This window comes from Cherax quadricarinatus, chromosome 5 (genome assembly GCF_038502225.1).
Source record: "Cherax quadricarinatus isolate ZL_2023a chromosome 5, ASM3850222v1, whole genome shotgun sequence".
Taxonomy (NCBI): domain Eukaryota; kingdom Metazoa; phylum Arthropoda; class Malacostraca; order Decapoda; family Parastacidae; genus Cherax; species Cherax quadricarinatus.
The window spans coordinates 33,578,678-33,593,159 of NC_091296.1; the positions used below are offsets into that span (position 1 = coordinate 33,578,678).

The 14,482-nt window shown below is 38.4% G+C and overlaps 1 protein-coding gene across 1 annotated transcript in view; it reads right to left on the bottom strand.

Moving 5' to 3' along the window:
- Positions 1-14,482, bottom strand: part of LOC128684783 (5-hydroxytryptamine receptor 1) — a 368,493-nt gene that overhangs the window by 204,957 nt on the left and 149,054 nt on the right. The window contains exon 2 of the mRNA XM_070101546.1: positions 4,334-5,699. Within this exon, the coding sequence (XP_069957647.1) occupies positions 4,334-5,253 (920 nt within the window). The 5' untranslated portion in view covers positions 5,254-5,699. The remainder of the gene's footprint in view (positions 1-4,333; positions 5,700-14,482) is intronic.

Below are 14,482 nucleotides of genomic sequence, written 5' to 3' on the forward strand. Positions count from 1 at the left end.
TGTCCCTTCTGAATTATGGTAAGTAAGTTAATACAACTAGGTGTATTTTGGTCGCTGTACGATCCGAGAAAGGTATCCCCGCATCCCATAAACTCAGCCGCCTCTACCTCAATGGAACAGGGAAGAGTGATGATAAAATTCTAATGCGTCAAAATATAAAAATAAGTATTCTTGTACAAGTTTTTGTCTTTAAAAAAGTTTGTAAAATTTCAAATTTGCATCTAATCAGATTAAACTTATGGAGGTATAGGTCTTATGGAATGCATCGTCAATTTTTTAGTTATTGAATGCAAATAAATATTACTGTTTATTCAGTAAACTGACAAATTGGCTAATTGTCAAATTATGTAAAATTGTGTGCAGTTCTTATTGCCATTAAATCACGTTAAAAATATTTGAGTATCTCGTTTGAATTGGCTTTAATATTTAATAGGTGATGCATCTTATGGTCAGTTCAACAAATTTCTTTAAAAAAAGTTGGAATGTGTGCAATAACTGGAGAATGTCTCTTCTGATCGGCATTAAATCTTTAACATTTGTGTTTTTCCCAGAATGCAAGGTTATCCTTGTTATTCGGTTAAGTCCCAATTTGCCATTTTTATATATAAATAATAGTATTTCCATTTAATAACTAAGGACTGCCTGGTGTTATCAGGTTCAGAACAGTCATGTTGCTGCCTCCTATAAGATGGATGACGCCCTGGAAGGTTAGACTTTGTTAACAAAACTTAAAATCATTGGATTCGGAGTAATTCCTGGGGAATACCTTTTCCTTGATAAGCTTCAAACTTTCACTGTTGATGAGCTTTATTGAAAGAAAACTTAGCTTTCACCTGAATCTTGTTAATTTTAAATTGCCAATTTTATTAAATTGCTTTCCAGGCAATAACTAGAAAACGCCTCTTCTAGTTTGCTTCAAACACTTGCAGGTTGATGTGCCTTAAATGACTGACTTTTTGTATTGAATTTGGATACTGTATATTTCAAATTGCCAATTCTTTCTTAAACACAAAATCATTTATTTTCTCTTAAAAGAATGAGAAGAAGTTTAAAAAAAAGACAAATATGCGTTTTAATAGCATTTTTAATATTCAAGAGTTCAGTGAAGTCTTTTATACTGTGGTAGAGCCAGCGTGTTGTTAAGTAAGGTGTTCCAATAACTTCGTCCAAGGCTTTCGTTTAGAGCCTCAGAACACCTTATCGTATTGTCTTCAAATTTTTAACCCCTGGTCAACCATTACTAGGAGAAGTTTCCTGAAACAGCTGACAAATGCAGGTGCCCTCTGCCCCTTTTTTTTAGACATTGCTAAATTGGTTTCCATCAGATCACTCTATAAAGGCTCTTCTAATCAGCTTCAAATTTTGACACCCCTGTTTCTTAATTTTAGTGGCGTGTGTCGCAATTATTTTTGCCGCTTTTAATCTTCAAACTGTATAGTAATATTTTTCATTGTTTAACTGAATTATGCTTCCTAAAAGGGAAGCCTTGATATTGGTGAAAGACACCTGATCCAGAAACTAGACTTCACTTTCTTGCCTTGGAGGGAATCTCAATTCATGACCCCATACGAATTTACCGTTTTTCCCTGATTTAAAAACAATTGTGAATGACATCAATCTTTAACGGATGTTGTATTAAATGGAGGGAACATTTCTTGGGTCAAGGCTGTGTAAGTGCTAAGTTTGTTGGAATCTGTGTAGTAACTGGTGAATGCATCTTCTGGTCAGCACTAAAGTTGTAGTGCTGAAGTGTTTTCCTCTAAAGAAGATTTCTCCTGATTTTAGGGTGTTTAAATTTTAATGTGCCAATTTTATTAGTCAAATTTGCTTCAGTGAAATAATATCTCTTCAGATCAGAAATAAATCAGTGTTTGACTTTATTGGGTTGTCCTTGGTTAAATTTATGTAATATAATACATTACATAAATTACAGTGAATTAGAGGACTGTGTGTCCTCTAATTCACTGTAAAAAAATTGCATGTTATATATCCAAAGCTTGAATAGAGCTTAATTACTTACATATTTACTTAGTTCATGTACTTGCTTGCTTAGTCACTCAAAAACTGGTTAATATTAGAGAATCTGGATTGATTTTGGCCTGTGGACGTCCTTTGTTTTTTGTTTTTTTTTGCTGGGAAGAAACTGGGAAACTGAAATGCTCCTTAACATGTGATAATTTCCGAGTGTGCAGTCCAATTAGCTTCAATGTTTCACCACTGATACCTGGATAATGCAACTTCTGAGATGCTTCTACCTTAATGTGTCTGAGTATTTTAGAATATTGGTGTTTGTGTGTGGTCTGAATTTTATTTGAGCTGTGTATGTCCTAATTTGCAAGTTTCATAAAAGAAATTGAGATATTAGCTTCCAGTTGATGTCTTGGGAATGTCTCTTCTGATCTGCTTTCAGTTTTCAACGCTAGTATTTAGCTGCGTTAGAAACTTATGTCGCACTCTGCACTATTCCATTTGCAGAGTGTGGAGCTAAGCAATTCTTGGATATCTTTCTCGGCTCGTGCAACGACCGAAATACATGTAGTTTATCAAGCGTCTGTCATATCAGGGACATGTACCCGAGAGGTAATTAGTGTTCGTAACGTGAGCGTCAAGGACAAGGATGCATGTTATAGGTTTATGCGAGGTAACACATGTTGCTGTTGGTATATTGCTGACGTAGAGTGTAATTATGTCTCAGAGCTGATGTTAAGATTCTCTCTCTCTCTCGCTCGCGCTCTCTCTCTCGCTCGCGCGCTCTCTCTAAAACTATTATTAAACAAGCTTTACTCTCTTATTTCACTGATCTCTCTGAAACAAGATATATCTTTCTAAGGAGCGGAAACGATATAGAAGTATAATGTTTACGGATGCGAGTGGCTCAGTGTTTTAATACGTATACAGTAGATTACGGTTTTGTAGACCCCCGTGGTTATTGTATACAGGGAAGTAGTGATGAGACGTCAAAGTGAGATAAAATTAATTTGTAAAGTAGACATTAGGGATGGGGGGGGGAGTACACCTTTCATAATGCAATCATGGGATACACTTATTATTGTTTAAGGTATGTTTGTGGTGGAGACAAATCTATTGAGAGTAAATCCGAATGAGAATGCAGTGAGAAGTAAAGGAACCGAAGGTATGCACCTACAGAGCGTCATGAAGAAGTATTCATTTTTGCTGCGTGAATAATTACTTCCGTCTTAATACAAGTGTGTGACGCTCTCTTACAGCGAAAAAGTGAACAAAATACTCAAATCAGTAGAGACGGACAATATGTAGATTCTGTGTGGTGTTTGGAGGGCAGAAAAAAAATAAAATATTTTATTAAAAGAACCGTTCGTAAGACTGAGGTTATATAGGCTTTTGTCGTTCCCGAAGCATCATGTTCACTGAGGTTAGACACTACCATACCATCTCAGAACATAATTATTAATATTCTTTTCTACTTCTATTGCATTATTGCTAACATTTCTCGTTGACTTTCTTTATGTCAAACAAATATTTCCTCCATTTATATGAGTTATAGAATCTGGCTAGAGTCAAGAGATAAAATTATCTTCAGAGATAATATTACCTACCTGGTCAAAGTACAAAATATGAAAATCCGTAGAAATGACCAAAAATGCCGCGCTGTGAAATTCGTTAGTCTCGTGAAACTGCATCCTAAAGAGTCTATCGGAGTAGCCTGTAGACGGTGGGTAAAGAAATGAGAGGGGATGCTAGATGAACTATTCTGGTAATCATAAAAATAAGAGGGTTACTGTTTGAACACTTAAGGTAATCACATAAGCTAAGCTCCTGAGTATATACTAAATACACAACCCGCATATAGGAGAGGGAAACTTATAACGACGTTTCGGACCGATCTGGACCATTAACTAGTTAATGATTCAAAGTCGGACCGAAACGTCGTCGTAAGTTCCTTTCTCTTATGTGCAAGAAATGTGTGCACTGTTCCAGTCACGGTATTGTGCCTTTTTTTATTCTTTATCCGAACTTCTGAGTATTTGCCTAAGCTGAGTTCGAGAATAAATATTAACACTGAGATCTCGAGTATATGCTAAAACTGAGCTCCTGAGCATGAGCTAAAACTAAGTGCCTTAGAGTTCGCTAAAGCTTGGTGTACAAGTCATGGCTGACAAGGACAGACTTATAAGAAAATAAATCGAAAAACTTTGTCAGGTTTACCAGATAGCGTTTTCAGTTACAATGTCTCGCCTTCACTCTACTAGTAACACAACTCTTCTAGTTCTTTAGAAGACTACGTGCTGAAAGAAGTGATAAATAGATGGCCGTGTAGTTTCTAAGGAGTCAGAACATACCAAAATGATCTTACCTGGACACGGGCTTGAGCTGAGTGTATGAACCAAGCATGGCGGTGGAGGCTCTGGCGTCGGCATCAGCTTCTTCCACAAGACGAAGATGCGCCTGGGCCTTCCGCTCCTCATTGACGATTCTCTTCGCCGCACAAAAGATCTTATAGTAAACGATGACCATCACTGTCAGGGGAATGTAAAAGGAGCCGAAAGTGGCATAGATTTGGTACCAGAAGTTTTGGCAGACTTCGCAGATGGACCCATCTCCGTGTTCATTACCCAATATGAGGATGGGCGGAACACTAATGAAGGCAGCACCAAGCCAGACAAAGGCGATATATGCTACCATTCTGCGTGGTGTTCGCTTCACCCCATATTCCAAAGGCCTTGTGATGGCCAAGTATCTGTCGACGCTTATCATGCACAAGTTGAGAATACTGGCTGTGCAGGAGAGTACATCAAACGACACCCACACGTCGCAGGCTAGCCGTCCAAACTGCCAGTTGCCTAGGAGCTCGTGAAGCAATGCCATCGGCATAACCAAGAGTGCCACACATAAGTCCGATACTGCCAAGCTCACAAGTAAATAGTTATATGGTCTCCTGAGTTTCCTGACGAGGCAGACGGCGACACAGACTAGCAGGTTACCCACGACAGTACCTACAATGATCATCAGCAACACCAGCACCACCAACACCGTCGTAAACAGCCCATGAAATACGCCCTCGTCGGCTTCCACGTCTTCCCCCTCGAACGCTGTTAAGTTAAGTGGATCCACTATTACAAAAGGCGAATCAGTGCCTACCATTGGTCCTTGGGAGCTTGCAAGTGAGGTGTGGGCGGCTACAGAAGGCTGCAAAGTCAAGTTGGTGGCATGAGATATGTTGATGAGGTGGTGCAAGGATGGTGTTGGTCTGGCCACGACCGCAGAGGCCAACATGGCCACAGCGACCACAACACTTGGCCACAACACTATCCCGGCTGGTGCAAGGCTCTGCGCCCCATGTCACCAGCACCACGCTGCCACCACTCACCATCAACACCAACACAGCACCACACTACCACCTGCCACCATCAACATCATATTTCACTATCAGCACCACCACAAAAATTGCCATAATCTGTAGAATGTCATGGCAACGTTTATTTCTTAATTTTATTGACGTCTATACTCAATGTTTTTATTTTTCAAGAATTATGTATTTACTCTTTCTCTTTCAAACTAATAAATTTCAGTGAACATCTTTCTTGCTATCTTAACTATATCTTGGAGCAGACTACCAGATACCACAGTGATGCAGTGACCTGTGCAACACAGTGATGCAGTGACCTGTGCAGCACAGTGATGTAGGGACTTGTGCAGCGCAGTGATGCAGTGACCTGTGCCTGAAAATAAGGGAAAAAAAGTTAGAAGTTTTAACAGTGGCCATAAAAATATTAGTAAGAAAACACAATGCAAAACTCTGAGAGTAGTTACAAACAAGAGAATAATGAAATGTACAAAGTTAATTAATTTGACACAAATCTTGTAATATGGATAATATTTAACGAGAATGCTAATATATCACTATAACTATAAAGAAACATTCACCTACATTGCTATTTTGCATACTTTAATTGAGGTACCTATAAAAATAATTTATACGAGTACTGGTTAGAAGTGATAGTGATTATTTGTGTGTGTGTGTGGTGAGAAAAAAGAGATGGGAGAAGGAGAGAGAAAAAGAGAGAGGGAGAGAGAGGGGGATAGGGGGGAAGAGAGAGAGAGAGAGAGAGAGAGAGAGAGAGAGAATGGTTGTATACCGTTATGGGTAAATTCTACAATGAGGTATTAACGTGAAATAAGACACTTGCAGTGCGTCCAACAAATCGATGGAAATAATACAAAGTGCAATCTTCAACAAACGGCAGAGGATTTTATAAACTCTGAATAAACATTTTATAAATTCTGAATAAACAATTTATAAACTCTGAATAAACATTTTATAAATTCTGAATAAACAATTTATAAACTCTGAATAAACAATTTATAAACTCTGAATAAACATTTTATAAATTCTGAATAAACAATTTATAAACTCTGAATAAACATTTTATAAATTCTGAATAAACAATTTATAAACTCTGAATAAACATTTTATAAACTCTGAATAAACAATTTATAAACTCTGAATAAACAATCATAGTCTACCTCTTACCAAATAATTCATGATTAATTCAGTGATGTATTCGCTTGTAGATGAATGGTTCAAAGAACCGACACGTTGTTAAATTAGACACATGTGCAACTCTTGGGTATCTTTATTGAGGAAACGTTTCGCCACACAGTGGCTTCATCAGTCCATACAAAGGATAAACTTGAAGAACAGTAGGAGAATGAGGTAATCAGTCCCTCAGCCTTGAGTCGATGTGGTCAGTCCATCAATCTTGAATAGAATGCGGCATATGAGCGGAGAAGCAGCTTATAAACCGTATGGCAGGAGAGGTGCAGCAGTCATAGGTGATGTCACATTTGTCCAATGTGGAAGTAGTTCTTGGGATCGTAATACTTAGGAATTCTTCGCTTGCCTAACCCTTGGGCACGACCTACTTCCACAGTGGACAAATGTGACACCACCTACAACTGCTGCACCTCTCCTACCTACGGTTTATAAGCTGCTTCTCCGCTCATATGCCGTATTCTATTCAAGATTGATGGACTGACCACATCGACTCAAGGCTGAGGGACTGATTACCTCATTCTCCTACTGTTCTTCAAGTTTATCCTTTGTATGGACTGATGAAGCCACTGTGTGGCGAAACGTTTCCTCAATAAAGATACCCAAGAGTTGTACATGTGTCTAATTTAACGATATATTCGCTTATTTTTGTCTGCGGGGTTTAAATTCTAGCTCTTGGGCCCACTGCCAGCATCACCAAATAATGATGTACCACAACACGTGATGTAATTCATGTTTCGCAAAAGGGTATGGGATGAATTTTATCCAAAATTACCTAACAGAAAGAGCATATAATTGATCGAAGGCTTATGGCGAGAACTGTGATCCTCAGTTCACTAATCATATATGATAACAAAGGTTCAATAGACGATTTTCGTAAAACTTTAATTTCAATCTAACTTTCAGTAAGGGAGCTTAGGACACATTATTTAAACATTCAGAGCTCAAACAAGAACATTTTTAAACGAAGTTTTAAAAAAATGCAGACTTAATCGATGGTCTTAAAAAAAAGTTGCTAATTATATGCTTTAATTATAGATGGAGTAAAAGGTAAGTATAGAAGCATGGTGAGACTATGGTAATGTATAGAGTAGTGCAGCTTAGCCCAGGAGCGTGTTGGAGCGTCACACCACTAGCCAAACTGTACCTCAGAGATTGGTTACTTTATTTTAGGTTTAAAGCGTCATGCCTAAAGCCTATTGCCGGAACGAGGGTAGAAGTTTCAAGAACAGACTGGTTTAGAAAAACACGTAAGCAAACACCAGGACATACTTATTAAAAAAACGTTTCGGTCCTGGGACCTTGCTTACTTCTAAACCAACTTGTCAGTATCTAATACCAAGGTTTATACCAAGAGAAGACTGTACCACAGTTTCCTGTAAGTGACTGGACACCCCTGGGAATGATGACTATGAGACCCTGCGGGAACTGGCACCAACACCTTGGATGATGAGGTCAACAGGGTACGAAATTCTTTGAATCTCGTAACAGGTATATCGAATGCAAGAGGGACATTAACAGAAACTGACCTATATAAGCATAGGTATATTAGTGCCGAAAGATTGTGGGAATAAGACACAAGGTGTTTATTGAAGACAACGTTTTTCTACTTGTGGCTTTATCTTTCCTAATTAATCATTACGATTCATAAATCCACAAATCGCGAAACGTCTCCTTCATTGTCTTGAATGTATCTTGATTTGTCACATTCCCACAGGAATTTACTTGTACACTATTATTATGAATATTTAAATCTTTAAAATAGTGGTTAAAGGACACTATCAGTGTATCTCTGTAGGTCTATATACAAAAATATACATCACCTGGGTATATACACCTTGCCCAGACACTGGTGTTGTCCACTCATAAAACTCATCAACCCTAAACCTTGTGAAGGTGACATTTAACTCAAATTACTAACCTTAATAATAATAATAAATAATTATCACAATAAAATAATAATATCAGCAGCAGCAGCAACAACAGCAACAATAACAATAATCAATTTTACATTTGAATCAAATTTCTTTTTACAGTTTAAAGTCGTGTAGAAGAAGAGGCCTCCACGTCACGGACATAACCTTCTTATATTCACATTATTATTGTTATTTATATTATCTATACGAGTAGTACAGCGCATTGAGAATAAGAGGATAATTTCAATTCCTTGAATCAAAGTCCCTTCACCTCAAGCATATGTAACAAGTATCTGGGACTAAGGTGGTAAAACCTCCAAGCTAATAAACCTCCAAGCTTGGTCTCCATGGTTGATCACCAGGCCTAGTATCCAACCTTGGTTTTAAAAGCTTCATCTCCAAATGAAATGTCTCAGTATAGCTTCCTATCCTGCATTAGAGTCTGTTTATCAAAAAAAAAAAGTCTGTAAATTTAACTAAGACTGAATGGTCTTGAAGTAATCGTATTGCCTCGCTGATTACATTCCGAGGTTGTAAATAGATCATTCCACGGGTTAAAAAATGAAGAGAAAGGAAGCCCACTCGAGTTTCACACTTGCTTATTAAAAAAATGATATCACACATGCACACCTAGGAGGAAGGAAACAAAAAGTAATTGTTCGAGAAGAGGTATCAGGATGGGTGCATGTGACGAGTGAGGTTCTTCAAGGATCAGTATTAGAACCGGTACTATTTCATGTATGCGTGAATGACGTGACGAAAGGGACAGAGCTAGAGATATCCCTTCTTGATGATAATGTGAAACTAACGAGAAGAATACAAGCCGATGACGACCAAGACCGCCTGCGGCTCACAAGAGGCTGCAAAAATAAACACAAATGCAGCATGATACAATCCTTCATTGACTATGTTTCGCCCACACAGTGGACTTTACCAAGTCACAAACAGATTTGCTTGTCACTTCATAAAGTCCACTGTGTGGGGGAAACGTTGTCAACAAAGGATCGCATTATACTGCATTTGTATTTATTTTCCCCTCGTGTCGGTATTTTATACCGTTTATCTCCATCCTGACAAGTGGCTACTGGAATTTAACTGAGGCAAGTACAAAGTTATGAAGTTTGGGGAAGGGCAAAGAAGACCGCAGATGAAGTACAGGGCAAATCTAAGACTAGCTTTCAGGACTAGGTGTGACATGATAACGTACAAAACACTGAGAGGGAAACTGATAGGATAGACAGGGACAGATTGTCTGTGAGGCAGAAAACATGAACACGAGGGCACAGCTGGAAGGCGAAAACCCAAACGAGTTAGAGGGATGTTAGGAAGTATTTCTACAGGCTTAGAGTAGTCAGAAAATAGAATGACCTAGAGAATGTAGTGGAGGCAGCATCCATACATAGCATTAAGTACGATAAGGCTCTCGAAGCCAGGAGAGGGTGAACCTAGTAGCTCCACACACACACACATACTGCAGCCTGGTCCAGAAACTGGCTGCTGGAGTTCAACTCCACCAAGTGCAAAGTCGTGAAGACTGAGGAAGGAAAGAGATCTTGGGGTGAGTATAACACTGGACACTTCTCCAGAGACGCACATCAACCAAATAACTGCTGCAGCGTAAGGGCGCCTAGCAAACCTGAGAACAGCATTTCGACATCTTAATATGGAGTCGTTCAGGACCCTGTACACTGTGTATGTTAGGCCCATACTGGAGTATGCAGCACCAGTTTAGAACCCACACCTAGCCAAGCACGTAAGGAAACTAGAGAAAGTGCAAAGGTTTGCAACAAGACTATTCCCGGAGCTAAGGGGTATGGCCTACGAAGAGAGGTTAAGGGAAATCGACCTGACGACACTGGAAGACACAAGAGATATGGGGGATATGCTAACGACATATAAAATACTGAGAGGAATCGACAAGGTGGACAGAGACAATGTTCCAGAGAGGGGTCACTGTTGGAAGTTGAAGACTCAGAAGAATCACAGGGATGTTAGGAAGTATTTCTTCAGTCACAGAGTTGTCAGGAGGTGGAATAGTCTGGGAAGTGATGTAGTGTAGGCAGGATCCATACATAGCTTTAAGAAGAGGTATGATAAAGCTCATGGAGCAGGAAGAGTAACCCAGTAGCGGCCAGTGAAGAGGCGGGGCCAGGAGCTGTGACTCGACCCCTGCAACCACAACTAAATGAGAACTAGGTGAGTACACACACACAATAAATAAAATACTTATGCCAGTCCCTGGAACAATGGATAAATAGAATCATAACATATTTAAAGAACAATATTAACACCATATAAGGTCAGCCACACTAAAAGATTCTTTTAAAATATCTACAGACACACCGATGATTAACCGCATTACTTACTTTGGTAAAAGATGAGTGTGTCAAGGACAGAAAAGTAGAAGGCTCTTTTCCTACCTTCCTCTCCCTTCGGCCACTGCTTAAATGACATGGAATTTGCAGGAGAGATGGAACTAGTTAGAATACGTGAGCTACTGTGTACCAGTGCTTCTTACTTCTGGTTACCATTAGTTCTGTTAAGATTATCATAGGCTCTTTAATGACTGCATTATCTCTGAACTTACATTATTAGCGGTAATTGCTATCATTTTGATATAATTCTTTTGCAAACTAAACCTTTGCAAACGTTCGTGCTATATCTTCCTTGCAGTTCCATTAAATTTTTCGAGTTATGAGTTTATTCAGCACTTCTAATAATTCTATGTGAATAAAATCTCATCTTACTCTGTTTCATGACTGTTCAAGTGTTCCGAGTCGTTCTTCACAACACAAGTTAGGTAACTCTTCTCTGTACCTCCTCCAGTAATCTGACGACCCAATTTTTGAGTAACATTTAAGATGTCGTCCAACAAGTATATTATGAAGAGTTAATATGATGCCTGGTGTTTCGTGTTTAAGTTTTCTAGCTATGAAACCTACCATTATCTTTGATGCTCGCTGATAGGCACTGCATATTCCTTTTAAGGTCATTGTTAATTATTACTCCAAGGTCTTTTTCTCTTGTTTCAGCAAGTTTGTTGCCAAACAGTTTGAATTCGTGTTGGACATTGTTGTACCCTAAATGCATTACTTTGTACTTGTCTATGTTGACACTCATCTTCTCCATCTCTGACCACAGCTCCAGCCTGTCATGAATACTCAAACACTCTGTTTTGAATGCTGCATTTTTTTCCAGATTAATGTTACTCGAAAATTTAGCTATCTTGGATGTCAACCCTCCCTCGAGATTATTTATGTAAAATGTGAAAAGCATTGAATCAACAACCGATCTCTGGGAAATTCCCCTCTAAGACAAGGCACTCAGAGTAACACTGTTTCCTGTCTGTGAACCAGTCACGAATCCAGGCAGGATGTTTGTGTCTTGTACCATGCGTTTTTATTTTAGCCATCAATCCTCGTTGGGTATCTTGTCGAAGGCCTTCTAGAATATAGATATATTACAGCTGTTGAAGCTTTGTCATCCCATTTTTTGTATATATAACTGAAAAATTCAAGCAAGTTAGTAGAGTATGATCTTTTATCTGGCAATTAGTAACTAACTGGTCTCTGTAACAAACTCCAGTTTTTAACCTAAAAGGAACTTTAAGCTGATGGAACGATAGTTGAGGGAATAATTCGTGTTTCCCTTTTTAATATGGAAAGGGGGAGGGGCAACATTTGCTTATTTCCAGTCTTTTGGCACCTTACCAACTTCTAATGCATTATTCACTATTACGATTAGTGGGTAAGTGATTTTATATCTTGATTTGTTTATGACCCTGGCAAATATTATATCCGGTCCGCCTGATTTATTGATATTCAGCTTCTCCACGTTTTTTTTTATTATGTTAAGGTCGTTAATTCATTATTACTTAGATAAGTAAGACATGTAACAGGTCCTGGCAACTAACAGCGGTAAGGAAACTTTGGTGTCATGTGGGAAGACCGGCGCTGCGAATATGGAGGAGAGGTCAAAATTGATGAAAAAGCAAAAAAAACAGTAACAGAATAAAGGGATGATAAGGCATGACCATGACTGGTAAAGAGTTGCTGGATGAGATGGATAGGGGAAGTTTCTGGATGGAGTGGATAGGGAGAGTTTCTGGATGGAGTGGATAAGGAGAGTTACTGGACTGGGATTAGTTACTGGATGAGGTGGAGAGGGAAGTATAATTGACCGTAACACACGGGGAGTTACAGGATGGGATAGAAAGGAATGTCTCTAGAACTAGTCATATGTGATAAGCGAAGTGTGGTAAGGGGCACTGGATTGGTGGAGTGATGTTGGGGCGAGGAGCGGGGTGATTCTGGCTCGGTAAGCTGCAGCCATTGGCAGCTTAATGAGAGCTGGCGAGAGCTGTGATGGGTTCATTTTCCGACCCAACAGTACGAAAGGGCCTCCCATGCCTCATATAATTAAGGACGGATCACGTTCGAAAGCCACACACTGTAGATTTCTCCTAAAATCCAATTAGAAAGAAAATATATTCCTCAGTTTAACATTAAAATAATTAAGCTACAAAGGATATAGTACCGTGTTCCCACACATCAGTATTATACAATCAAACGTCTTAAGAAACAGAATACTAGTTCTTGAGACCTTGGGTTAAAAAAGGTTTACCTTGAGACGTGAAGCAAGGAATCTCAGAAGCCTGTTGTGCCTCTCTTAACTCTCATTCCTACAGCTCATGACTACTCAGTTACAATACACAAATAACCCGCACATAGGAGAGAGAAGCTTACCACGACGTTTCATTCAGAGTTGGATCATTTACTACTACTAATGTTACTACCACTTCCCTTTCTATTTCTTGTGCCACTAAAACTACTAGCCCTACTTTCTACTACTATTGCTAGTGTACTACTATGAGCGTTACCACTACCACTACTTATTTTCCTTCCTCTTTGTCCCGTCCCTGTTCCTCTCGCCAATACATACTGGCTCCATCACTCTTCTGTATTAGTGTGACTTGCAAACAGTCCAAGTCGGACCGAAATGTCGTCGTAAGCTTCTCTCTCCTATGAGCGGGTTATTTGTGTTTTGTTCCAGTTACAGTATTGTGCCTTTTTGTTCTCTACTCGATTAAAAACAAAATCTCTGTTGAAATGAGTTAAAATTCTTTCCCTGTTGCTGTGTGTCGTAGGCGGAGGTTAGAATACCCGAATAACAGTCTGGTCATCTCTTTTATATGCAGTTACAAAGAAGAAACAAGAAAATTTTGTGCTTCTTTACGTACTCAAGTTAATCCTTTTGCGGCCTAGTTCCTAGGTTTTTCGTGTATATATATAATTTTGTTCAGCCGGGGTACACAATAAACCAGCCGCTTCGGCAGCAAAATATAATCTTCTTTAAGTGAACCTGTCAAGGTGGAAAACTACTGATGTTTATTTGTTTATTATCTGATAAGATCCTTCAGCTAGACCAAAAATATTTGTGTTATTTCTTATTTTGTTACATATGATAAAAAAAAACTCTCACGCCAAAAACAAGGAATAAAGGTTGTCTGTATATTTCGAATTCCTAGTGATAAACTCCACGTGATCTCCTCAGTATGAAGGGGAAATAAGAGACATTGCTTCTTCTCTGTTTCTTGTCCCTGTGAGATTTTTTTTTTTATTTCTTTGACGTATACATATTACACCGATGCACCAACATTAAGGCACCAAAGCCCTAATGTCGGTGCAATATTAGGGCTGGAATTTTAATCGAGACTCGTGTTGCCCTCATACCTTTACCCCAGCAACATTTTCAGGTGAAATTTTATATATATATATATACCTATATATATATATATATATATATATATATATATATATATATATATATATATATATATATATATATATATATATATATATATATATATATATATATATATATATATATATATATATATATATATATATATATATATATAATGTAGTGCCGAATAGGCAGAACTTGCGATCTTGGCTTAAATAGCAAGGCTCATCTTGCCATATAAGACAAGTGAAAATTTGAGTATGCAATAATTTCGCAAAAATCATTCTAA